The 26,991-nt window shown below is 32.6% G+C and overlaps 1 protein-coding gene across 3 annotated transcripts; it reads right to left on the bottom strand.

Moving 5' to 3' along the window:
- On the bottom strand, nt 1-26,445 carry LOC140045111 (lipoma-preferred partner homolog). 3 transcript variants are annotated; one of them, XM_072089866.1, is made up of 9 exons: nt 26,375-26,445; nt 18,435-18,658; nt 17,431-17,466; nt 8,601-9,098; nt 6,643-6,812; nt 5,704-5,751; nt 3,917-4,047; nt 2,537-2,657; nt 1-2,040 (listed from the first exon to the last, which is right to left on the bottom strand). In XM_072089866.1, the coding sequence occupies exons 2-9, from the start codon at nt 18,646-18,648 to the stop codon at nt 1,924-1,926; spliced, it is 1,335 nt and encodes a 444-aa protein (XP_071945967.1). In that variant the 5' UTR covers nt 18,649-18,658; nt 26,375-26,445; the 3' UTR covers nt 1-1,923. The 3 variants fall into 3 exon arrangements, with proteins under 3 accessions (XP_071945967.1, XP_071945966.1, XP_071945968.1); XM_072089865.1 differs by lacking the exon at nt 17,431-17,466 and adding an exon at nt 10,995-11,072; XM_072089867.1 differs by lacking the exon at nt 17,431-17,466.
- Nucleotides 26,446-26,991: the final 546 nt, after the last annotated feature.

The following is a 26,991-nucleotide window of genomic DNA, read 5'->3' as shown; positions in this document are numbered from 1 at the left end:
TAAAGGTGAGTAACATTTATTTGTTAATTTAAAGCTAGCTATTTTAAAAAATAAAAACATATCATATACAGTTTGTTAATTCTATAAAAAGTGCAACAACATTTTTCTAATAACAATTATTCACATGATGTCATACCCAACTGTTAATGGAAATAGAATAAATCATTAATTTTGTTCTTTTTGATTTTTTTTTACCATGGAATGTAAAAACCCCCCACTATTTCACAGTCTTTTTAACTTTTCTTACAAATTATAGCAATAGCATAGAGAAATTGTAATGAATTGTAAATTCCAGTAAGTTCATCAGATTAGGGGAAGGGGTACAACACAATATAAATTGATAAACAAAATTATGCCATTTCATTTTCTAATTAACTATTTTTACTTAGTACTGACCAAAAAAAATAGGGAAAAAAGTTCTAAAAACATGATTAATTAAAAGCTACAAACGTTTTCGGTGGTATATTTTATACATTAAAATGTAGTTATTGTTCATTTTTCTATCATTAATTTAAAATGTGGAAAAATAATATTATCATTATTATTAAATATGGTCATATTTATAAAGAATGGACAAATAAACAAAAATTAACCAAAATGAATTTTTTCTGTGTGAAAATCCATCATATTTTCCTGCTTAAAAAAAATGACCCAAGTAGAAAATCTGAATTAAATGAACGCCCTTTAAAATTTAATCTGTGTACCGTAACTTAGAAATAATTCACCACAAATCCCATAGTGTATAAAATAAAATAAAGCGACCTTCAGTAGTACTGTCGAGCACTAAGACCAATAGAGCCTAACATTAATTTGGAAGTTGGGGTAGTTTACGGAAGTTGTCACAACTCCTAACATGTGAATGTCTATGCTGTGTATTGAAATCAAAGGCTCCCTACTAAGCAAAGCACAAATGTAATTCACTCCTTTGTATAAAACTGACAAACGATCCTATTCTAACAATTGTTCAAGTCTAAAATTTTGCCATCTATAATAATATATATATTTAAAATTTCATCTACAAGATTAACTTATATTTATTAAAATTATTAAGTAGTTTGCACAGCCAATTGTCGGTACTCAATCACATTTTGTCCAGTATCATAGGATAATTCCATGATACAGCATCACATTTGAAGTCTTGAACTAAACCTTAATTGTCTATAAAACACAAGAGATGCTGTATTATGGAATTTCCCTTGATACTGGGCAAATATGTGGAGATACAGCACTGAGAATTGGATGGTTTGCAGAACAGCTAAACAACATGATTTACAGTAAGCACCATTTTAAAATACCTATATTTAAAATCAGCCAAAAATAACACTAAATATTTACCCTGCCTTTTTGTAATAATTAGGACAATAAAATTAAACCTTTCTAGGCAACGGTTATAGTTAAAAAAACTTTAAAATACAGTCAGTTATCCTAAAAAATGCTTCTTCATTTCCCACAATGCTTAGCGATTTTAGCCAGTGGCAAATAATTAGTTATTATGGCATATTCAATTTTTACAGTGTGTGTCTGTTATTCAGATGAGAGCCACAAAGATGTGAGTATTATCACATGATTGTATCACAAAGCATGATTATATCACAGAGCATGATCAGATCACATAATATGATCACAGCATATGAATGGAATGCATAGCGTAATCACACAGATCACATAACTCAGTTTTTTCTTGGAAATGAATACATCATGTGTTCTGATCACAGGGCATCATTAGATCTTATTATGTGTTCCCAGTACATGAATGAAATACACTGTGTGATCACACAGATCACATCACATAACATGATTCCAGGACATTAATTGGAATACATTGTGTGATGCGATCACAGCACATGATCAGATTGCATAATAAGATTACAGCATGAATGAAATACATCATGTGATCACACACCACCGGTTTTTCTTTTAAATTTACATTGCTGTAAGACTTTGTACTCTCTTTCCGTTGCATTCACGGCACAAGACGTGATCGTCTAATGGATAACAACCTTGTCCGTCAACCTCTGATGATAGCTGTAATCCACAGTCCTGAAAAAATGAAAACATGTGATCATATTGTCAATCTATTGAATAATATAGTACTAATATTTAGAGTACAAAAATGCAGTGGACATACAGAGAGTTCATAAATCATGCCTGGCAAACCCATACTAAGGCCTTATTTCTGCAGGCAATAGTTTCTGTGGAGATTCTACTCGAGATAATCTAATTATCAAATATCAAATGAGATCATTTTCACCTTTAACCTGAAGGGAAAATTGTTGCATTGTAGTAAATGCGCACTTGATTTTTTAGTAATTATCTGATTTTATTAACAAAAAATGGCTACGGCTGCAGAGACACAGCCAAAAACCCTTCAAAATTGGCGTTGGATAGTAGTGCAAAATTAAGTATATGTAAATTTAAATATAAAATTGATTAATATAGGTAAAGTCAGGTTTTCTGTACAAAAAAAAAGACAGTTACAGTAGCATAACAAAGATGATTTATTTCTTTTTGGAAACATGTGCAAAATAAAACTTACTTCACAGCGGTAACAACCAACATGGAAACTGCGATCCAGAGCAACAATGCGTACCGTCTCCTCTTGTCCTTGTTCTGGCATTATGGGCTGTAAGCAAACGGAACATCGCGGAGCAAATTTCCTAAAAGATACAAAGTTTTTAACAAATATAATTGTTTGTTGCTAAACAAAGAAAGATAAATGTTGTTATTTTGAAGTAACTGAATAACTTCAAAGGTCCGCTTGTTGGCATAGAGAACTGAATTCTAGGCTAGCAAGTCAATGGTTCACCCTTCCTAGATGAAAACAAACTGACTGTTCTACAAAAAGGCTGTTATGTGTAACTGTTATTAACTTTTGCCAGGTGAATGTTTCTATTCTTAGTTTCTTTTCCCATTTTATGATATTTTAATGATTTGTATTTTTATATACTTTTTATTCAAGTCAGGCCAGTTTTTTTTTTTAAAGTTTGTATTATACTGTCATAAATAAGATTATATATATAGCCTTATTTACAATAATATTGATGTACACTGTAAATAAAACATAATAATTAAGGCACTGTGTAAAAGCATAGGGAAATTAGCGCCCTCAAACAGTTCGTTATGATTTGATACCCAATATATTTTAGGTATCTGGTTGTCATTTCCCTCTATTGGACAAAACATTAGTCAAATACAGTAATAAAATAGCAAGCATTTTGTTTATTAAAGAGGTATTGTGCAATGTTTCAGTAAATAATGGTAATTATTACTAGTAAAAATAAATTGATGTTACAAAACGACCCAATTATCAGAACTAATTGCAATCATGGATTTTTCATCCATCCCTTTTCTAGTATCTAGTATCTAGTATTTGCTAGTATACTGTACATATCAAATATCATATAGTATGTACAAGGCCAGCATACCTATCATGTAAATCACCAAATGATTGGTAGCCAGTCCAATTAAAGACATACTGTAATCTAGGTCATTATGTGACCTATATCAAGTTTTGTTATCAGAAATACATCAATTAAATTTTAATTAAATTCCAAAATAATTATTTATTTTTTAAATATAGTTATTATAATTTCTCCCATAAAACCTTTCTACCAAAAAGAAAATAGATAATATTGTTACATAAATATTTTTTAATTTAGAAATTAATTTTTTTACTATCGTCTTAATTTAATTTGAGGGATATGTTAATGACAACTTTAAAAAAAAAACCATTTTTTTAATTAGTTGAAAATTATTAAACACAAAAAGTCAAATTCATTATTTGGTCTTTTTTCAATGGGCAATACATTTAATATCTTCAAAAAAATTGAAAAGAAAAAACATTTTATGACATTATGACATAATACTATAAATCAGTACCACCAGCCAATCAAAATTTGTCTTTTATTTCACTTACTTGTGGAAATCTTTGATACAGTGTATCTGATTGGTTGCATCAACGGTAAATGGAACACCATCAAGACTGTCACCGCAAACAACGCAAGTGAAGCAAGCAGGGTGATAAGGTTTGCCGGTCGCTCGCAGGATCTGAGAAAAGAAATTAAAGCAATTATTTTGTGGGGTTGAATTAAAAGTATTTGTGTTGCGATTACTTTTCAATTTATAATTGTTAGCATAGTGATTTATCTAGTATTATATTAATGCTACTAAATTTTTTGTGTAATTTTACGTATCTCCTCCAAAACCACTGAAAAATACGTGCTCACATTTGGCACACTGATGTTTATTGAGGGGCCGCACACGATAGGCTATGTCAATTTCCTGAATTTTAAGGATAAACACTAAAAAAAGGCAAAAAACAACGGTAATTTGACGTCTCAGCCACCATGTTACGTCACTGTGTATAAACTTAGCAACCTCCTCTGTTGTGTACCGCCATGGCCGTATCTACAAATACTATGCCGGACCGCTAAATAAACAGTCTTTAGTTGAAGTTTTAATTAATTACGCCTATCCTTGGAACAGAATGTATTTTGTAAATCACGGTTTGGCTCAGTTATGCTTATTAGGTTTGAGGTCAATCCGCGACATGTGTAATAATTAAGTATCACTTTTTAAAGCTAAAAATAAAAACTAAACCACAATGTAATGTAATTACAAAACTAGCAAAAAAGATACAAAAAAATACACACAAAAAAATTGAAAAAAAAAAATCACACATGAAAAAAAATGTATAACAAAAAAAAAAAAAAACACACAAAAAACAAATCCAAATAGCCTATGTGTCACACATACACACCTTGGTATTGTTGACAATTTTTAAAAAAAAACAATTTGTCAGGAGCCGGGAAGCCATTTTTTTTTTCATGCAGAAGTTGGGGCCCTTATGTGAAAGATAGTCAAGTTCCTAAATATAACTAAACCTACCCTCTAAATAATCTCTCTCTCACTATAAAGTAAAAAGAACTTGCTCATCGGATTCGAACCCCATACATCGACATGTAAAGTCCATAGCCTAATACACTCAACTACACAAACAGCTCGAAAGAAAACCTTTGTAATATTTGCGAATTTCTAACGTAGCTTATGGACATGATTAATGAATATTCATTCATATTTTGTGACGTCTCATGAGGGGTCCCCAACTTATGTACGAAAGGAAATATTGTGGCCGGGAAAATATAAATAAACTTAATTCGTGTTTCCACTGTAATATTGCTTTAATTTTTTAGCCTACATATATTGAAGTGAAGGAATAGTGTATAACAAACCAATGGCCGTAAATACAGTAGTTCCGAATTTTATTCGTGATACAATTTGTTTTTATTTAAATAATTTGTCAAAGTACTTTTATCAAAGTGCGCTGTTATTATACTTGTCCATGCAAAGTATATAACAACATATTAAGGCAGAAAAAGACCGTGCGGAGCAAGGGTTACTGGTAGTATATATATTCATTTGAATTGCAGCCAGTATTTAATATGGTACAAGGCACCCAGTATTTAATATGGTACAAGGCACCCTGTATTTAATATGCTACAAGGCACCCAGTATTTAATATGGTACAAGGCACCCAGTATTTAATATGGTACAAGGCACCCAGTATTTAATATGGTACAAGGCACCCAGTATTTAATATGGTACAAGGCACCCAGTATTTAATATGGTTAAATCACTCATTCTCTATAAATCTTGGTGTATCTTTATCGTATAGTACAGTATGTATCTATAACATAAACCTACCCTCTCTGTGATTGGCTTGGAGCAAGTAGCGCACTTCTCAAGGGATGACTGAAATCAAGAAAAAAGATATGCAGTATATGTATAACAATCAATTAAAAAATGACTTGAACATTTTAACAGATAATTATTACTAATAATTGTTACTAGAGTTGTTTCGTCAGATTTGTGCCTGAGCCATACTAAATATTGTGACAGCTTGAATCAGCTTAACATTTTGTTAATGAAAACTTGTAGAAATTAGATTAATTTGTCTTTAAATATGTTTATGACTTTTTCAAAAACAAATTTCAAAGGGCACCGTAATATTAGAGAGATAGCTTTTTCATTTTCGGCTGGTTTTACAGGTCTGAATGACAAACATTTTGCTTTAATGCTAATTTGACACACAATGCTGGTGTGTGTGATGTGTAGGCTTAAAATATGTGTTTGAGTAGCTATTTTTCCATCTAAAATAAACTTTGTGACATGTATTAAATGTATTACACGTTGTTTCTTACTAAATGAGATGCATAAAATGTATACTTTTTTACATGGGAAATGTTTATGCATTTTTCATATGAACACAAAGTAGAGAAGAATAATAAAATACACATGGTATAAATACTAACAGTCAACTCAATTTACTATTGTTAATTCTTGATTCCCTATGGTACAGACTATAAATCTCACATTAATAAAAGACCCTTTGGTTTTCTGGTAAATTTTAGACCAGTTTTTAATGATAAATTAAAATAAAGTTCTAAAATCAATCCTTAAAACAAAACATTGAACCATGGGACTCAATTTTATTTCAGAATGCATTTTAATGATTTGGTAATCATTTCTTGACATTTTTACCATTAATTTTTGGTATTCAGAACATTAGCTTTTGGAAATGTAAGACTTACATCTGGAGATACCAGAATATTATAGAGCACTATACTACTAATAAGCACTTACTACATAACAGTTCTCACAGAAGGCTTTAGATTCCATGGCATAGAATGGCTGTCCTCGTAACTTTTTCTGGCAGGTAGCACATGTAAAGCATGCCACGTGGAACACACGATCCATGGCTGTGCATCCGGAATCTTCTCCTACAACTTTTAAGCCGCATTTCGAACAAAGGCCTGTTTAAAAAAATAAAAGAACTATTATAAAAAGAGTAACAATCAGTGACATGAACAATGGCATGGATTTGTTTATCCGGGTAAGTACACACAAAATATGCTAGCGTTCCTTACTCATTATACTAATTTAGTGATCTATTCCTGTGAAGAAATTTAATCAACTTCAAGTGGAAACAAAGCTTCAGGCAAGTGAAACTGAAAACCTGTAAGTGAGTTTAGCAGCTGCTGCAGGCCTGGTGAAGAGGCGGCGACACAGTTGTAATATTAAGGTGGTAAGCTTAGCAGCTGCTGCAGGTCCGTTGAAGAAGAGACAACACAGTTGTAATATCAAGATGGTAAACACACACTAAAGTATTATGATATTAACACTAGCCAGTAAACTATAATGCAGTTTCTGACATTACAAATGTCATATGACCTTTAAATTAAATACTTTACAGATTCAGTAAATTGCTTTGTATATATTCTATCTCTGACTACTGCTATGATATTACTAGCATGTGGTCTTTGAGGTTATTTCCAACTGACCATTGGACCAGTTACTGTAGATCGACTACTTGACCAAATTCAATTTTACTGGCCATCATCAACATAGCGTTCATTCTGGTAACATTTTACTCTGGGATATTTTACAAACTCATCTGTCATGGCTTATGTTTCTCATATCCACAGACATTTAAACAATTGCCTCCTAAATATGGTTTGGAATAAGTGGTAGAATGTTTACTTATTTTGTTTTTACACAATTTTTGTGCCCAAAACTATTAAATAATTTTAAATTGTAGAAGAGAAAATATATTTAGATGCTCTGGCAACATGTTAGGTCAGTTGCCCAGGTTTTTTTTTATTTCTATAAAATTCAATAAAGATATTAAACCACTTGGGGCTGTTTGGATCTAGTGTCTGACAATTTTTCAGCTATTTATATCACACTTGCAAGCAGGCAACATTAAGTGTCCAGTGATTCAGGTCAATTGTAAATGAAGGGTAACAAAATCAAATGGCACCACAAATATTCATTTGTATGATTAAAAGTTATGCTTTTTATACAGATACAGATACAGATTCATTTATTGTCCAAAATAATAATGGAAATTACAATGCTCATAAACCTTGGCTTGCCTAAAATATAAATATAACGGGGACTATCTAACAAATGTTTTGTTATAATGCCTTATCCCAGCTTAATGCCTTATAACAATCATCAGTAGCCACAGTCTACAGGGTTCCCAAATTCTGTGATAAACGATTGTAAAATCCCAATTTACGGTTGTATCAAGTTTGAAAACCATAATTTCTATGCTAAAAAATGACTGCATACGTGCAAATTGACTGTCATGATGCGTCAATACTGTAATTTTCTCTTTACTGAACTATGGAAATGATTTATCAAGACAACTGATATTAATTATAGCAACTTTGACTTTAATATCATTTAACCATATTAGTCTTTAGCCTTGTCCATACTCGATGTGGAAAATGTTATATTTACCAATACTAACTTTACGGCCATGAGTACTTTTGACCATTCATTCACATGGTTAGTATTACCATGGCTTTACCTGGATTTAACAATGGCATTGGATTTTAATAGCATGGTTAGTTTTACCGAGACCATGGTAAGTTCCACTGACCAAATTTACCAAGTGTACGCAAGCAAACTTTTTTTTTGTAAATTTAGCCGGCGTCAATCATGGTTAATTTTCCTACCAAATTCAGTTCAGTCATAAAGGCATTCATGTACTCTTTTTGGATATAAATAAGAAATGGCAGAAAATTCTAACTAACCAAAGTATTCTCCTTCATCAGGTCGACTGTCCATATTCTGAACCAACAGGTTAGTCAGGTGATCAACTTTTGCTTCGGAACCGGTTCTATCTGGATTTGATATTGGCTGATCAGATGGCTGTGGCAAGAAGTAAGCCCATTCAGATGTTTTGGCACGTTGGGCCCCTTCAGGAGCTGTTGGTTCTTGAGGGCGAGGCACCTGTGGGCCTCTACGAGGAGCATACTGCTGTGTTTGGGACGGAGGACGACCTGGCTCATGGGAAGTAGTTGGCTCAGGGGCAGACTGCGGAATTTGTCCAACGCGTGCGCGAGGGTGTCTTTCGTTGTATGGAGCATTTTGTGGTGGTGGAGGTGGGTTGTAGTAGCCTGGTTCTGGAGGTGGTGGTGGGGGAAGATCATCAACTTGACCTCCTCCCTGGTAATTTGCTGGAGGTGGAGGAGGTGGTGGCAAGTCATCGTCAGGGACAGAGTAGGCTACTGGTGCATAGCTCGATAAACCTAGAAAATTAAATAATTAATAAACATATTTTACACACATAAAAACAAAATTATTTAGAAAAAAATAATTACTGATGTATATACTTTTGATATTGAATATATAGTATTTATTACAATAGAGTAAGTTTATTTTTTTATATAAAAAAAAAAGAGTATTAGTAAACTTGAAATGCAATTGACATTTGACACCAATGAAATACATAATATCTTACATAGTGAAATGGAATTTGAATAATAAACAACATCAACTCACAAACAAAATGTTAAAGTTCATTAAAAAAATATGTTCGTCAACCGATTAATAATAACACATGCTATGAAAACATTTAACAGTAAATAAAAATCATATAAAATTGTATTGTAAAAAGTATAAAAAATACAGTTTTTGATAAAAAATATGAGTTCATGCAACAATTATTATTACTTATTATATACAACTCTTCAAAACCACACTTCTTAAACAGCAAAACTAAAGAAACAAATTCTTTTTTATGAAAAACCAGAAATTGTGGGCGAGGGAGCGGTCACGTTTACAAAATCACATTTTAACATTTGCTTTGTGGACTGTACCAATTATGGAGGGGGGTGATATATATCTTGCTTTTATTGGTTCATCCAGGTAAGCTAGGCACAACATAGCCAATTTTTATTTTTTTTTCAGATTCCACCATACATGTAATGTTTCTTTGGTAAAATATTTATATTTCAAATTAATTTTTTAGTTTAATGGCTATTTAAATAGAACATTTTCCAACTGCTGGGATGAAGGACACCAAGACACATTATACTGTAAACAGGAACATTGATTTATGACAGTGTAAAATGAAACCATCTGTATATGATATGATATCAAGTTCTTTGAATTTGAATCCTATACTTCAAACCAGTTTCTATGGCCTATGTAACCCATGAAACACAGGTGTGGCTATATTAAAGTAGTACAGAAGTGTATATTTTTACACTATATACACTGTGTTAACTTTCGGTGTGTTGTATAAGGTACCACATTGCTATCAGCTGTTCAAGATATAACAGCTATGATAATATTTTAAAAATTACATTGGGATTGTGCTGACTTATCTTTAAACATCAAGTGTTGATGTGGCACCCCTAATGACAGTTACAGTCATCCCCACTTTTGCCACTCCTGCCACAAAAATTGTACAGCTTCAAAAAAATGACCAATCGATGACCCAACCACCAGGAAGCCTCCCATCTTTCAGGTCCAATGTAAATTTATGAGTCACTTACTCCAACACACATGTACTTTAAAGGGTTTATATAAATATAAGTAATAAGTAAGCCTCGTGAATAAAAATACTGAAAGACGAGGGCGTATCAATTTGATCTCTGTTGCGCGTGCGTACAACTGAGGACTAGTGCTGTTCCGCCTTAATAGCCGAGAATGTTAAAGAGTCGCTATCCAATCGAATTTGAACAATACCATGAAAGCCCCAGTCTAATGGTTAGGGAAACTGCATATCAAGCAGACGGTCCGAGTTCGAGTCTCGGTTGGGGCGACATTTTCTCATTCTCACAGATTTTCTCATCTTTATCGTTTCAAATTAATAATTAATTTTCAGTATATCACCGGGCGGGTTAGAATTAAGTTCTTTGCCTGCTGTGTTTATATATATAAGTAAGTATTATATAGATTCTTATTAAATATCTTTTATGATCAAAGGATTGAACAATGAAAACTATAAATATAATTATGAACATCAAACATTATTAGTAAACATAAAATAAATGAAACATGTAATCACATACATAACTTTACAATCGGAAAACTATGAAATCAAATTTTAATGATACATGCTCCATAAACAAGTACTGAACATGCTCACAACATGCCGAGTTGCACGTTTTTGTGGTAACTTTGTACCTCATTCATACCTGGCCCAGTCGGCCGTGATCTAAGCTGATCATGACGTTGTGATGTTTTAACTGGAGGAGGTGGAGGGTATAAAGGACCTAAAATAAAGATGAATTCAATGTACACAAATGTAAAAGCAATGTAAACTACACTGTGGATCTAAAAAATGAAATAATGGACCTTAATGGTAAATCTATTATTCAAAGTATGACATGCCAAAAAGAAAAATGGACACGGATTAGCGAGTGGTAGATACATGAATCTAATCATTACATTTTGATGTCAATATGAAATACACATCTAGAGCTGTGAATAAAACCCAAGTTTAGAAATAAAAATTCTTAGTGCAAAATCACCCCAATTAATTAAAGTGTGAATGGTTCACTGAGCTAAATGCTATCCTGTAGTATACTGTATAACAGAAAGAGAAATATTGTAAGCCAGAGTATACAGTAGCCCATCATCTCATAAACAATTTATATTGTGATTTTCAGATTTTGGTCCTCAGAAGCCCACTCTAAAGTATAACCCTCAACCAAATTCATTTTGGTCTTCCTCAGATATAAGCCCACCCTAAAGTATAACCCTCAACTCAATGCATTTTAGTTTTCAGTTATAAGCCCATCTTACAACCCAATTTGCATATTAAAGAATACAGTGTATGAATAATCATTGTTTTCGAAATTTCATTTTGGAAAACCCAATGCTGCTGAAAGTAAAACTAAGTTTTGGTTACTAGTGATTATTTAAAAACATATTATATGAAATATTGTTTGAGTGAGTGGCCGAGCGGTTAAGACAGTGGAACCGTAATTACGTAGCCATAACATCGGCAGGGGTTCGAGGCTCACTCACTCCATGGTTCTGGTGGTAGAACGAGTCTTCTCGGATAAGGACTATAAACCGTAGGTCCAGTGTACACATCTAGCTCGTGTGCACTTTAAAGAACCTAGTACATCTTTCGAGACGAGTAGGGGGTTACCCCGGTGTATTAGTACATCACAGCCACTGATCACCAACTGGGCCCTCTGGGAGACCAGTCTTTGACTGAAGAGGTTACCCAGTATAAATATAAATTTCAATCAAAAAGAACCTTAAATTAGTTTGCATAAAACAACAAATTAAATAAATGTGGAATTAACTATTAATAGTGAATATAAGTGGTATAAAAACTCAGCAAATATGAATGGTTTAATGATACCATCACCATATACAGGTACAGTATTGTATAGGTAATAATGTGCATGTTTACCAAAAATGAACCAAACATTTCTAGAATAACCATCAGCACTATCATTACCGATACCACAATTCACTATGTCACCACAATTCGCTATGTCACCACAATTCACTATGTCAACACTGTTCATATTTACAGTTAAAATAAAATGATGTGCCACTGTACCATCAACCTACAACACTGCACTTACTGCTTGATGCAGATTTCAAAATAAACTCATCCTATTGGATTTTATATTAACACACAGTGGGATTATATAGGATGAGTGAAAAATCCCCATTGGAATAGATAATGTTATATCTCGGTGGGATAATTTTAACACACTGGGATAAATATAATCCAGTGGGAGATTGATCCTAATATATAAAATGTCTGATTATATAGTATAATGCCTGATTACGCATTGAAGCATAACAAAACGGGACGGGAACATCCAGTTATTTCGGGTATTGCTAAACTGCGCAAACTGCGCAAACACTGCGCAAACAACAACAAAAGCTGCGCAAACCTCCTTCAAACCAATTAATATTTATTAGAACACAACTAGAACTATATAGGGAGACAATTTATGAGAAAAAAAATTTGAAATTCCTTTAAGTTTGCCTTTTTTTGGGTTAAAAACTTCAATTTTTGGGAAAATTACTGATTTCACAGCGCAAACAACAACAAAAAGCTGCGCAAACCTCCTTTAAATCAATTAATATTGATTAAAACACAACTAGACCTATATAGGGAGACAATTTATGGGGAAACACATTTGAAATTCCTTTAAGTTTGCCTTTTTTTTTGGGTGAAAAACTTCAATTTTGGGAAAATTACTGATTTCACAGCTCAAAAAAAAAAAAGCTGCGCAAACCTCCTTTAAATCAATTAACAATGATTAAAACACAACTAGACCTATATAGGGAGACAATTTATGGGAAAACAAATTTGAAATTCCTTTAAGTTTACCTTTTTTTTGGTGAAAAACTTCAATTTTTGGGAAAATTACTGATTTCACAGCGCAAACAAAAAAAGCTGCGCAAACCTCCTTCAAACCAATTAATATTTATTAGAACACAACTAGAACTATATAGGGAGACAATTTATGAGAAAAAAAATATGAAATTCCTTTAAGTTTGCCTTTTTTGGGGGTTAAAAACTTACATTTTTTGGGAAAATTACTGATTTCACAGCGCAAACAACAACAAAAAGCTGCGTAAACCTCCTTTAAATCAATTAATATTGATAGAACACAACTAGAACTATATAGGGAGACAATTTATGGGGAAACAAATTTGAAATTCCTTTAAGTTTGCCTTTTTTTTGGTGAAAAACTTCAATTTTTGGGAAAATTACTGATTTCACAGCGCAAACAACAAAAAAAGCTGCGCAAACCTCCTTCAAACCAATTAATATTTATTAGAACACAACTAGAACTATATAGGGAGACAATTTATGAGAAAAAAAATTTGAAATTTCTTTAAGTTTGCCTTTTTTTTGGGTTAAAAACTTCAATTTTTGGGAAAATTACTGATTTCACAGCGCAAACAACAAAAAAAGCTGCGCAAACCTCCTTAAAACCAATTAATATTTATTAGAACACAACTAGAACTATATAGGGAGACAATTTATGAGAAAAAAAATTTGAAATTCCTTTAAGTTTGCCTTTTTTTTGGGTTAAAAACTTACATTTTTGGGAAAATTACTGATTTCACAGCGCAAACAACAACAAAAAGCTGTGCAAACCTCCTTCAAACCAATTAATATTTATCAGAACACAACTAGACCTATATAGGGAGACAATTTATGGGGAAACAAATTTGAAATTCCTTTAAGTTTGCCTTTTTTTGTGTGAAAAACTTCAATTTTTGGGAAAATTACTGATTTCACAGCGCAAACAACAACAAAAAGCTGCGCAAACAACAACAAAAAGCTGCGCAAACCTCCTTTAAATCAATTAATATTGATAGAACACAACTAGAACTATATAGGGAGACAATTTATGGGGAAACAAATTTGAAATTCCTTTAAGTTTGCCTTTTTTTTGGGGTGAAAAACTTCAATTTTTGGGAAAATTACTGATTTCACAGCGCAAACAACAACAAAAAGCTGCGCAAACCTCCTTTAAATCAATTAATATTTATTAGAACACAACTAGAACTATATAGGGAGACAATTTATGGGGAAACAAATTTGAAATTCCTTTAAGTTTGCCTTTTTTTTGGGGTGAAAAACTTCAATTTTTGGGAAAATTACTGATTTCACAGCGCAAACAACAACAAAAAGCTGCGCAAACCTCCTTTAAATCAATTAATATTGATAGAACACAACTAGAACTATATAGGGAGACAATTTATGGGGAAACAAATTTAAAATTCCTTTAAGTTTGCCTTTTTTTTGGTGAAAAACTTCAATTTTTGGGAAAATTACTGATTTCACAGCGCAAACAACAACAAAAAGCTGCGCAAACCTCCTTAAAACCAATTAATATTTATTAGAACACAACTAGAACTATATAGGGAGACAATTTATGAGAAAAAAAATTTGAAATTCCTTTAAGTTTGCCTTTTTTTTGGGTTAAAAACTTACATTTTTGGGAAAATTACTGATTTCACAGCGCAAACAACAACAAAAAGCTGTGCAAACCTCCTTCAAACCAATTAATATTTATCAGAACACAACTAGACCTATATAGGGAGACAATTTATGGGGAAACAAATTTGAAATTCCTTTAAGTTTGCCTTTTTTTGTGTGAAAAACTTCAATTTTTGGGAAAATTACTGATTTCACAGCGCAAACAACAACAAAAAGCTGCGCAAACAACAACAAAAAGCTGCGCAAAACTCCTTTAAATCAATTAATATTGATAGAACACAACTAGAACTATATAGGGAGACAATTTATGGGGAAACAAATTTGAAATTCCTTTAAGTTTGCCTTTTTTTTGGGGTGAAAAACTTCAATTTTTGGGAAAATTACTGATTTCACAGCGCAAACAACAACAAAAAGCTGCGCAAACCTCCTTTAAATCAATTAATATTTATTAGAACACAACTAGAACTATATAGGGAGACAATTTATGGGGAAACAAATTTGAAATTCCTTTAAGTTTGCCTTTTTTTTGGGGTGAAAAACTTCAATTTTTGGGAAAATTACTGATTTCACAGCGCAAACAACAACAAAAAGCTGCGCAAACCTCCTTTAAATCAATTAATATTGATAGAACACAACTAGAACTATATAGGAAGACAATTTATGGGGAAACAAATTTAAAATTCCTTTAAGTTTGCCTTTTTTTTGGTGAAAAACTTCAATTTTTGGGAAAATTACTGATTTCACAGCGCAAACAACAACAAAAAGCTGCGCAAACCTCCTTTAAATCTAAATCTACCTCCACAAATGGACAGTTGTCCACAACTAATCCTCCATATACTAGTGGCAAAAAAAAGGAACAAAATACTTCAAAAAGGGCTAACAAAACCAGAAAAAAAGAAAAAAGAGCATTGTAAATGTAAAGCTTTATGTTGATTTGGAAATACAGTAGAATGTTATAAAAAAACCTTGAAGGTAAATAATTGCGAAACATTTCATTAAAAAAAGTTATATTTGAAAAAAAATAATTTTCTTGTTTCTGTTTTTTTTAAAGTTTCCGTTGTGAAATCTGTAAATTTCCCAAAAATTGTTTTACCCAAACAAAGGCAAACTTACAGGAATTTCAATCTAAATTGTCTTCCTATAAAGTTCTAGTTGTGTTCTTTTGCGCAGCTTATTTTGGTGTTTGCGCAGTGTGCGCAAACCTTGACATCTGTGAAATCTGTAATATAAATTTTTTAATTTAAAAAAAAAAGCAAACTTACAGCAATTTCCAATTGTTTTTCTAAATTGTCTCCCTATATTGTTCTAGTTGTTATCTAATCAATATTAATTGATTTGAAGGAGGTTTGCGCAGCTTTTTTGGGGGTATGCGCAGGCCTTTAAATCTGTGAAATCTTTAATTTTCACAAAAATTGAAGTGTTTAACCCAAAAAAAAAAGAAACTTACAGCAATTTAAATTTTTTTTTCCCATAAATTGTCTCCCTATATAGGTCTAGTTGTGTTTTAATCAATATTAATTGTTTTAAAGGAGGTTTGCGCAGCTTTTTTTGTTGTTTGCGCTGTGAAATCAGTAATTTTCCCAAAAATTTAACTTTTTCACCCAAAAAAGGCAAACTTAAAGGAATTTCAAATTTTTTTTCTCATAAATTGTCTCCCTATATAGTTCTAGTTTTGTTCTATCAATATTAATTGTTTTGAAGGAGGTTTGCGCAGCTTTTTGTTGTTGTTTGCGCTTTGAAATCAGTAATTTTCCCAAAAATTGAAGTTTTTCACCCAAAAAAAGGCAAACTTAAAGGAATTTCAAATTTGTTTTCCCATAAATTGTCTCCCTATATAGGTCTAGTTGTGTTTTAATCAATATTAATTGATTTAAAGGAGGTTTGCGCAGGTTTTTTTGTTGTTTGCGCTTTGAAATCAGTAATTTTCCCAAAAATTGAAGTTTTTCACCAAAAAAAAGGCAAACTTAAAGGAATTTCAATTTTTTTTTCTCATAAATTGTCTCCCTATATAGTTCTAGTTGTGTTCTAATCAATAATAATTGTTTTGAAGGAGGTTTGCAGAGCTTTTTTTGTTGTTTGCGCAGTGTTTGCGCAGTTTGCGCAGTATTTGCGCAGTTTGCGCAGTTTAGCAATACCCGTTATTTCCATTACAAATATTGTGGCTATTACTGTGTGACTTTTTTTACACAAAAAGTACCGTGTTATCTTCTGTTTGAAGAGGTCTAGACCGAAACTAATGCTAGTCTGCTTATCACAATATTGCAGTGATGCCAGGGGAAATAAAGTGGTCCGGTTTGTGCAAGAAAAGGGAATAATCTCTGTTTAAGCCACTGGGTTGTCAAAGGCCCTTGTGATTGTGAAAAGTGTCAGGTTGAAACCTTACCAATTAGCGTACTGGTGGATATGGCCCTGTATTGCCTCAATTCCTATGTAAATAGTGACATAAACTAAACACAAAATAAATATACACATTCATTCAACACACATCTTTCACTACAAACACCTTTCCCATAATAAATTATTTCTGATGTTATAGACATTTTAGTAAATGTCAAAGTGTAGATGACAAAGCCTGTCAGAAAACAAGTTAGTGTGTAACAGGTGCAAAGCAGTTGGCGAGTTGACCTCTAACCTCTTACCTTTGTACGGCTTTGGAACAGCTGAGGGCGGTAATCCTGTAAGAAAACGCATTCCATGTTTCTATCATGCACTATCTAATGCTAAGCGTAACACTACATTATTACAAGCATTTTTATAAGAATTGTAAAATGGCGTACTACAGCTAAAGAGACACTTACAGTACGAGATTAATACTAAACTGTAGTTTGTAAAGTCACATTGTTTCTGTTATGTCAAACAAAACTCATGTGGCAGTTAGTTATTAAAGCAATGAAATACTATCTAGATGCGAATTTCCTGCCAATCAAAATTATTTACATTTCTAGAGGTTAAATAGATGGTTTCATAAATAGATGGTTTCATAGGTTAAATAGGTTTATATTTTATTTTTATTTTATATTCAATTGAAACCAACAGCGATAATTACCACCACTAACACTAACAGGTTTGATACAAACAAAGCCAGGACTGTTGAAAGCACCTTGGTAGGTCCTAACATTGATCAAGGGCTCCCCTCGTCCAGTGCCCACCTTGACCAGAGGAAAGGCATGGACCAATACATCTGACGCAGATGCTACAGTATACATCTACAGTATGGCACGGTTAGTTACATTAAGCTATTTCTAACCTAGCGTCCACACATAATAGGAATTAAAGAACATGTGCCAACACAGATATGTAAAAAAATGGTCTTCAACAAATATGGAGACTGCTATCAATTTGTTTGTACTGTGTCTGTTGCATTTGAATAATAGCGAGACTAAGTTTCGAAGTTTTACAGAAAAGAATCTTCTTAATATGTTGGATGGATATTCACTACATAGAAAAATCAGCTCTATTTTAAGAATTTAAAATTGAACTAAGGGTCTATGGTTGGGAAACAGAACTGCAGCAACATGCAACAAGTAAAGTTACCTTAATATGAAAAGAACATGTTACAAATTTTGGCTAATCTACACTACAGTACAAACTACAGCATTGCCTTAACAGCATATTCTAACAAAATGTTAAATATGTATGTTACCTCGAGAGCCAGAGGGTGGAAGAGTCCCATCAGCATTACGTCTCGGTTTGGGCGCTGTCACCGGTGCATATTTTTTTGGTTGTCCATGCGAGTAAATATTTGATGACGAAATGGTGTTTGAAGTGTAGCTTTGTTCTCCCGGTTGGCCGTGTAAACGATTACGTTCCACTTCTAGCTTCTGCAACTCTTGCTCTAATTTATTCATTGTTGTCATTGTGATCACTCTAAAATTGTAAACATTATTAAAATTAGATGAGAATGCTGAATTATATTCCGAGACAAACGTTCCAGACCATCAAGTACAGTACTAACTCTATATTTTGAGGAAAGAATAATTCTTAACCATTTCCGCCATTTTCAAAATAAACATATTTCAATTTAACACAATCCAACATTGGTGGGAGTTCTGCTTGAAAATACAGTACACACAGAACAGTGTTACGAAAAGTGTTGCTGTTATAAGAGATGGTTCTCACTAGAGGGCGCTGGTCATGGATGACCACATGTACTCAGATAGGTGTGTGAAACAGAATTTCTTCTTTTCATGTATCCTCTCTTCAGATAGCTATTTTCGGTATACATTACGATATGGTACTACTCTTTGTATCCATGATCCCTCCACAGTACAAAGAGTTTGCTACTGAATAGTTACTGGTCCACTGAATTGGTTAATTCTCAGTAATTAAATATACAGTGTCATAGATATCGATAATTAGGATGTTGTTTAAATACCGCTAAAGAAGAATCAACAAACACTTCATATGGTGAGTCAAACGACACTGATTATGGTAAGATAATTGTAAACTGTTCAGATAGGTGTGCAAAATACATTCAAGTAACTGTACTTTATAAATATTTGTATTGAACTATTTATTTTACATGATTTCATATCTGGTATTTGTCATATGACACGCCACATTTAGTTTAAGGATTGCGGTGGTTGGTGTAATTGTAAATTAATCAAATGCAATATTTACATTACCATGCACTGTCATGCTAACTCAGCAGATTTACCGAATTTATCCCCCATTCTACCGCCTACAAATTTACTAGGCAAAGATGGGTAATATGGACAGTTAACATTGATGTAGTGTACAGTATACTGTTGTGTAAAGTACTGTACATGGATTGACTAATAATACTGGAGGACAGTATTCTATATTAGCTATTTTACAATGTTTGATACAATACTGTACAGTATTATTTATACTTTATGGGTTTTTATACTGCCAACCAGAGAGATGCTGGACCTTTGAATCAATAAAAACTAGCCACCTATGAATATCGCAAACCCTGTCATGAACGGTTCACTTTTTGCTGGGAACTAGTAAAAATATTGCACCCTCTCTGGCGTGGCCCTTTTCCTGTCATCTTGGTACAGTAGTTCAATAGTTGAATCTTAAATACATACACTGGGTCAGGTTAATGCAAAAATATTGTGGCAGCTACCGTAGGGCAGCTAAAACGAGAATATGGACATTGAGTTGACCGTGAATTGACCACAGAACCAAATAGGAATGATATGACACCAGCACATGTTACAGTAGTAAAAATCCTGTTATACCGACCACCTGGTATGAATATAAACATAAACAATAAAGAATACCGTAGATTACAGTATGTTCAATAGAAGTTAGTCAGTATACAGTATCTGTATTTAAATTAACTAGATAGACCTATAATACTGTAGATAATACAGTATCAACTGTAAGTCAATAGAGAGGGTTCGCAATCTTACAAATACGATAACGAAAACAGATACATCACGCACACGTATTCGTTTCGTAAGCCATAAAAAAATCTGCTTCGCATGGCCACGAAATATCGAGGCGCGTCCAAAATATGACTGCGGTAAATTTGAGCGAAGCGCAGGTACGTGTTGCTTGGTGCTTGGCTGCCTAGGTCTACAGGCGTAACACCAAAGCGAGTGAGGACTTTAAAAACTGCTATTTATCTACATTGACCTGGCATTTTAGTAAATTACTTTAGTAAATTACTTTCAATAAATCTATAATTATATTATAATCATGAATCATTCCTAATTCAAATGCAAAATGTGCAAAATAGATCAAAAACTATACTCGTTTTGTAGTTTCGAATACAGTTTCACATTCGTCAACACGAATACGCTTTACGAATATGAAATGGAGATCAGCTCAAAAGTTTCACAAATGTATGACGTATCCGTTTTCGTTATCGTATTCGTAAGGTTGCGAAACCTCCCTATTATCTACACATTTACAACTAAATTTGATACAGTAACAACCCTACCCTACTAACAAACATACTGTACTTCTGAATTGTACACATTCTAACATTATCTATTGTATTTAATCAAAATATGCACTATTTATTATTAATGTCTACATGAAATACAATTTAAAACTTTGTTTCTCCTTAACCAGGTTTATTTTATTTCATGAAATAAAAAAACTAAACGTATTTAAACAAAAAATCAAATCCATTTTACTTACTACTACTGGAATGGTGGTGTGCAGTGTACACATGTGCTGCTATTAGTAGCACTGTATAACTCAACAACAGTGAAATTGTATGTGTTGTGTATGTCTCACTTGGCATTTATTAAAAGTGTTTAGTGATGTAATAAATTGCATACCTAAGTATGACTCATCACTTCCTGTGTGTACATTTTTATTAAAATGTTTTGGAAAATGCATCAGATTTAATTGAATCATTATTCACCATGAAGAGGTTGAAGTACTCTGAAAAACCTCTTGTCAGCCAATCAACATGTTGTGCATCAATTTTCATGTTTTATCTGGGGTACTGTATATCTCATAAATTTAGACAAAATTGTGAATAATCAACTTCTTCATGTTCCTAATGAGAACTTAAGTTGTGCATTTTCCAGTGCAGCATCTATTTTATGGAATTACTTTACAAATAGATAGATAGAGTTTTACGCATCAGGACGAGAGCATCTATGTTCATTGGAGCATGAAATGTTATTCCTTGGGACTAGTGGCGAATAAACTGACGAATAACCATCCAACTGTACTAAGCACAGTTTACCCCTCAAACCAGTTTATGGTAGTGAAATGTTCATTTTTGTAATAAACAACATTAAAAACATAATATTATTACACAATTCAAATCAGAAATTGTATGGGTGTCACGAAAGCTCAGACCACGAAAGCTCAGACCCCCTAAGACCTAAGATCACAAAAGCTAAGACCCAACACCTAAGATTTTCAGCGAAAATACCGGGTTTTCCCCAATTTGTATCAACATCTGGCAAAAATACAAAGACAATTAATGCCGCAACTATACAACGTCAGGCTAGGTATATAGCTAGCGTACGATGTTCGTACGTTATCGATGTTTACCAGCTAGGCCTACAAAACTAAGCCTAGCTAGGCTAGGCCTAAGACCGTCCACGAGAGGTCGATCGCCGCGAGCTACTTAGGTAGTGCATTGTTTCTCACTTTTTATCATAATTTACCATAAAACGTACATTTAAGACAAGGAATGACATGGTTTAATGTTTTTAAAGTGATCGATATATATGTATTATTTTCCAAAAAACGTCCAAAATCGCAGGGAAGGGGTCTTTAACTGAATTTATAGGGAACTGTACATATATTCCGTACAGCACTATAGTATTCACTACTGTACATATTGTACTACAATTTGTAAACCTTAACAGCTCTTGTATTCAATAATCTTTTCCATGAAACCATTTGTCAGTCACAACAATGTCATTCACAAAATCCTTCCATGGTCAAATGCTTACTACTGGTACTACACTATACAATAAAATTAGTCTATAGAAACCCTCTGGATTATATGTATGGTAAGATCAATTTGTACTGAATAGGTGATTGTACTTAATAGCACTCAGGATGAGTTTAACACAAGTACAGTAATTTAAAACACATTAAGATCTAACACAGCAAGGATGCAGTCACACTTGAGACCTTCTGATGTATTGTTTGGATGGCAAAAATGTAAAAAAAAAAAATTATACACTTAAAAAAAAAATTAAAAAAAACAAACTAAAAACATGTACTGTATAATATAAACAACTTGTATAGGTGTGTGTCCCCCTGTAAATAGGTGTGTGTCCCCCTGTAAATAGGTGTGTGTCCCCCTGTAAATAGGTGTGTGTCCCCCTGTAAATAGGTGTGTGTCCCCCTGTAAATAGGTATGTGTCCCCCTGTAAATAGGTGTGTGTCCCCCTGTAAATAGGTGTGTGTCCCCCTGTAAATAGGTGTGTGTCCCCCTGTAAATAGGTGTGCCTGCGCCTGTACATTACAACAATACAAATAAGATGTATTCTTGCAAGACAATACTGTACTAGTTTCACTATCAGCAAAATACTCAGGTATGTTCTGATTTTTTTTGTGCTAAAAATATTAACCATAAAATCAAGCTCAACTGTATTTTTCTTTCAAATTTTAGCATATTAATTTTTTTTCTTTTATATATTTTTCAACACAAATTAATGTATAAGCATTTTTATTTGCACAAACAACACCCATTGGAATTACAATATTCTACACATTAGTAATAATTATTAGTTGATAAATACAATTCCCCACGCCCTCCAAAAAATTGATGAAAATGATTAATGAAATCCAACTTTGGATATGACGTAGTTTTAATAAAGATATCCCCACATTTCTTTAAATTACATTATTTCATTTCAGGTATATATTTTGTTTAGATATGATTTTTGGTCAAAGTGGATAACTAACTGTATTACGTTACATTAAAATGAAATATTCAAAAAAAAAAGTATAAAATTATTTTTCAGGGGGACAATACATCTTTAAAGTAAATTTTTTTTTTTTTTTCAATGTAATTTTTGGTAAATGAACAACTCAAAAATGGCAAAACCAACACACCATTGTTTAAAAGTTACTTTACTGGGAGAAAACATTCTTTAATATTTGGGAATCATTATTACTGTTATAATAATTTATAATATTTAATACATCATATACTCATAACATTTTGTTTTGAAATATGAATATGATCCATTAATGTAATCAAAACACTGCAGTAATACCATACAGCCAATAACTGATCAAATCATTATATGACCAGAGAACATTTGAAATTTAATTTAAGTTTGGTATTTGGAGTATGCCAATACCCACAGGGTTAGCTGGCCTAGGCTTCATCAGTTAATATGCCATCCCTAATGATATGGTACTGGTGGTAGGTGATATACACTGTTTATATAGAAGAAAGGTACTGTTTAGTATTATACCTGTACACTACTGTGATACTATAGATAAAGCTGTACAACAATAATATTTATTGTAAAGAATTTATTATCTAAGTATTTTAAAACTATTCGATGTATTTTAATTTAGCTTTACTGTACAGTATTATAAATATTTTACTAAAGATTAAGAATAAAATGTTCATATTTTACAAGACAAATAAAGTTAATCTATGTCTTTCCTTGTTTACCTTATTTTTTTTTACTAATTACATTACAAAGTACTACTGTGTATATTGAATTCATTCAACCTCCAAGGAAAAGGACATGCAGTATCCCCGACTTTACATGATATGATACAGTACATCGCCTCATTTTAGCTTAAACATACTGTATTAAGCATAATTTGCTCAAAAATTAACTTAGCCAAGAAAGATGAAACATATTCTCTCTTGGTACAGTACTGTAGCTGATGTGCATGGATAAACTTATTATAATGACATTGATGAATAATAAATCACCACAGAATAACATGCCTATGATGCTACGTGGGATGCGCACAAATTATTCCCAACAGCTAAAAAATTGAAATGATTGAAAACCAGATATGATTGGCTGAGACAGAATAATAAATCATTTAATATTCTTACAATAATTTATTCAAAACGCATCAAAACACGGAAATGGATGAACTGTTAATGTAAGGACACTGAATGTACACTAGATTTCTAATATTTTATATAAAACTATGCCAGTTTGGCTGTGTTTTCAAAAGCACATGAAAAAGGCTGCTGATAGTGGCACTAGAGAACCGAAGCGTTCTTAAATCTAGTCAGCTACTGTACAGTACAGTATTCACGATTAACAGTTTATACCATTATTTGCAAAGAATTTTCATAAGAATCCATTGTTTCTGAAACTACACACAGTACCTTAACAAAAAACTGGTCATGTGTACCTTGAAAAGTTGCTAGGAGTGGCTGCGTTTTACAAAACTTGAATTTCCGGAAACGTCCCCAAATATGTGGATAATTAATCATTCCTTAACAATAACAGGTTTTTAATGTCTGTCCATCTGGATTTAGCTAGGCTGTGGAGGCCAGAGTTGACACCACACCATTTGTACGGGACTGTGTAGTGACTACTGTACATTCGCGCAAAAATGTTAATTGTTATTTGGTGCTGTTCAGTTTTCGTGCACAGCTGACTAAATTAGAGGATGTCCTGGTTTTTTTTTGTCAGCAGCATGTTCTGGTTGCTTACAATTTTTCGTAAACACAACACTAAATATAAAACTGCTGTTCAAAAATTAAACTTTGGTATCATCGCCAATTTGACATTTACATTAAATAGTACAGTAGTACTGTACGGTACATTCAATATTTTATTAGCCTGCCTCTTCATACTGTAGACCAAAAGAAGATGATTAAACTGAAAGTTATTCTCAGTTGCCAGACAACTGTTGGATCCTATCCATAAAAGGTAGTTTAATTCAGTACTTCCTTAAAAGGTTTGAAATTGGAGACTTTCTAAAAAAAGCATTATGCACCTTGAGGCCAGTTTCCTGGTGTGTTCAAAACAGGGCAACAATACTGAGCATGTACTTGTATTTAAAGTATAAATTACTGTATCAAAATGTTAATTGATATTATTTTTGAAAGGATTGTGTACAGTTTAATTTGTACTGTACAGTATTGTACAGTAGATGACATTTCTGTCATCAATACTATACTACAGACTGTGTTACACAGTCACTATAATATTAACTTAATTTTACATTACCCTGTAATTATTACACATTTTGTTTTCATACAGGAATGAAAATGGTGAGAAATCTCAATACATGCACATACAGTACAGTAAAATAAGTTAGAATAGCCATAACATTTTTACCTTGTCTAGTTTAGTTTTAAAATAAAAGGTCAAATTGAATTACTCAATATAAAAAATACACCCGGTTCTCTCATGTTGATCATCATTATTGATTAAGTAACATGATGACTTTATCCACAAAGAGTAAAAAAATGTTTGTGCTGTTCAGCCATCATTTTAAAATAGTGGGGGTTTTACGACCATTTTGAAGAGGTATGAGGTATTCTTTTAGTGTATGGGTTTTTTTTGTGAGGGTACACAAAAACAATTAAATAAAATTCTTTCAAAATATGGTACAAAAAGTATGTTCTTTCCTTTAAATTAGAAACAGGACCCAAGAATGTTAGTACGGTATCTTATTATCAAATTCTAAATTATATCAATTAATAAAACAATACAAAAAAATACATTTACTACAAGGTAGGACAAAATATAGCATTATTTATTATTCTTGACTTGGTTATTTTTTAGAGTAAACTTTCTATACATCTTTTCAATCTAGTATAGCTAGGCCTACATGAATGAAGATAAACTCCTAGGCCTACTATTACTACGCCTACTTTGACTGGGCGTCAAATACGGTGGAAAATTATTCAACCCTACTTAACTTAAGTCTAGGCCTCCGCTATTGTCAGACTGCATTACTGGATACCTAGTCTCTACCGGAAGGAAAAGCGACTTCCGGTATTTTAAGCCTACCGTTAGCTCTGGCCGTCTTGACAAAAACATGGATAGTATAGGCCTAGCTAATCTTTATTACTTTAACGTTTAGATAACTATAATTACAAAACTGAAAGGCAAGGCTCGATTTAACGTCATTCAGCATTATATCAAACTATTTATGATTGTAATACCGATAACTTTAAGTCATACTTACCCTTATTAAAGATATCGTCTCCTTTCAAGCCTCCGGAATTCCAAGAATGCTACGCGAGTGAATCAGGGGAGTTGTGGTCTGTCGTCGTAAACTTCTTATACTTTTAATTTTGCATAATAATTTTTATATACAAAATCTAATTACATTAAGGAATTATTATGTAATACTAAATTTAAAAAGAAAATAGTTGTATTACTTACTGTAATTTATTTGTTTAAACTACATTTTATTTAATTGAAATATAACAGTAAATATACGGTTGTAAAATAAAGTTGTACAAAAGACTGTACAATATGACGTCATTTAATAAGGGGGGGGGGGCGTCCCCTTTTGTGGGATTACTCACGAGACGGCGCGGCAAACGCAACACTTCGGGATGATTCTTCTTTTCTATAATAAATTCAAATTTACTAGCTTGAGACTCAGAGACAACAATTCAATAGGCAATTGGTTACGTCTTAGTGTATTTTGAATTTGCAAAATTCATCATGGCTCAAAAGCTAAATAAAAATCCTACATTACAATAATAAAAATATTAATTCCCGGGATGGCAGTCCATTCGTATTGCCATGATATTTAATAATATCAGGGGGATTACCACCTATCTGATAAGTGAT

This window comes from Antedon mediterranea, chromosome 3 (genome assembly GCF_964355755.1).
Source record: "Antedon mediterranea chromosome 3, ecAntMedi1.1, whole genome shotgun sequence".
In the NCBI taxonomy this organism is placed as follows: domain Eukaryota; kingdom Metazoa; phylum Echinodermata; class Crinoidea; order Comatulida; family Antedonidae; genus Antedon; species Antedon mediterranea.
Note: the sequence above shows the minus strand (reverse complement) of the source record. Positions and strands in the feature narration are given on the sequence as shown.

Bases quoted from the DNA above. Each gene is read 5' to 3' on its own strand.
- LOC140045111 (XM_072089865.1), bottom strand. From the start codon at position 18,648: ATGACAACAATGAATAAATTAGAGCAAGAGTTGCAGAAGCTAGAAGTG. The intron at 6,813-8,600 runs GTTAGTTAGAAT...TTTTTTAAACAG, and splicing joins TGATGAAGGAGAATACTTTG to GCCTTTGTTCGAAATGCGGC. The intron at 2,041-2,536 runs GTAAGTTTTATT...TCATTTTTTCAG, and splicing joins TTGGTTGTTACCGCTGTGAA to GACTGTGGATTACAGCTATC.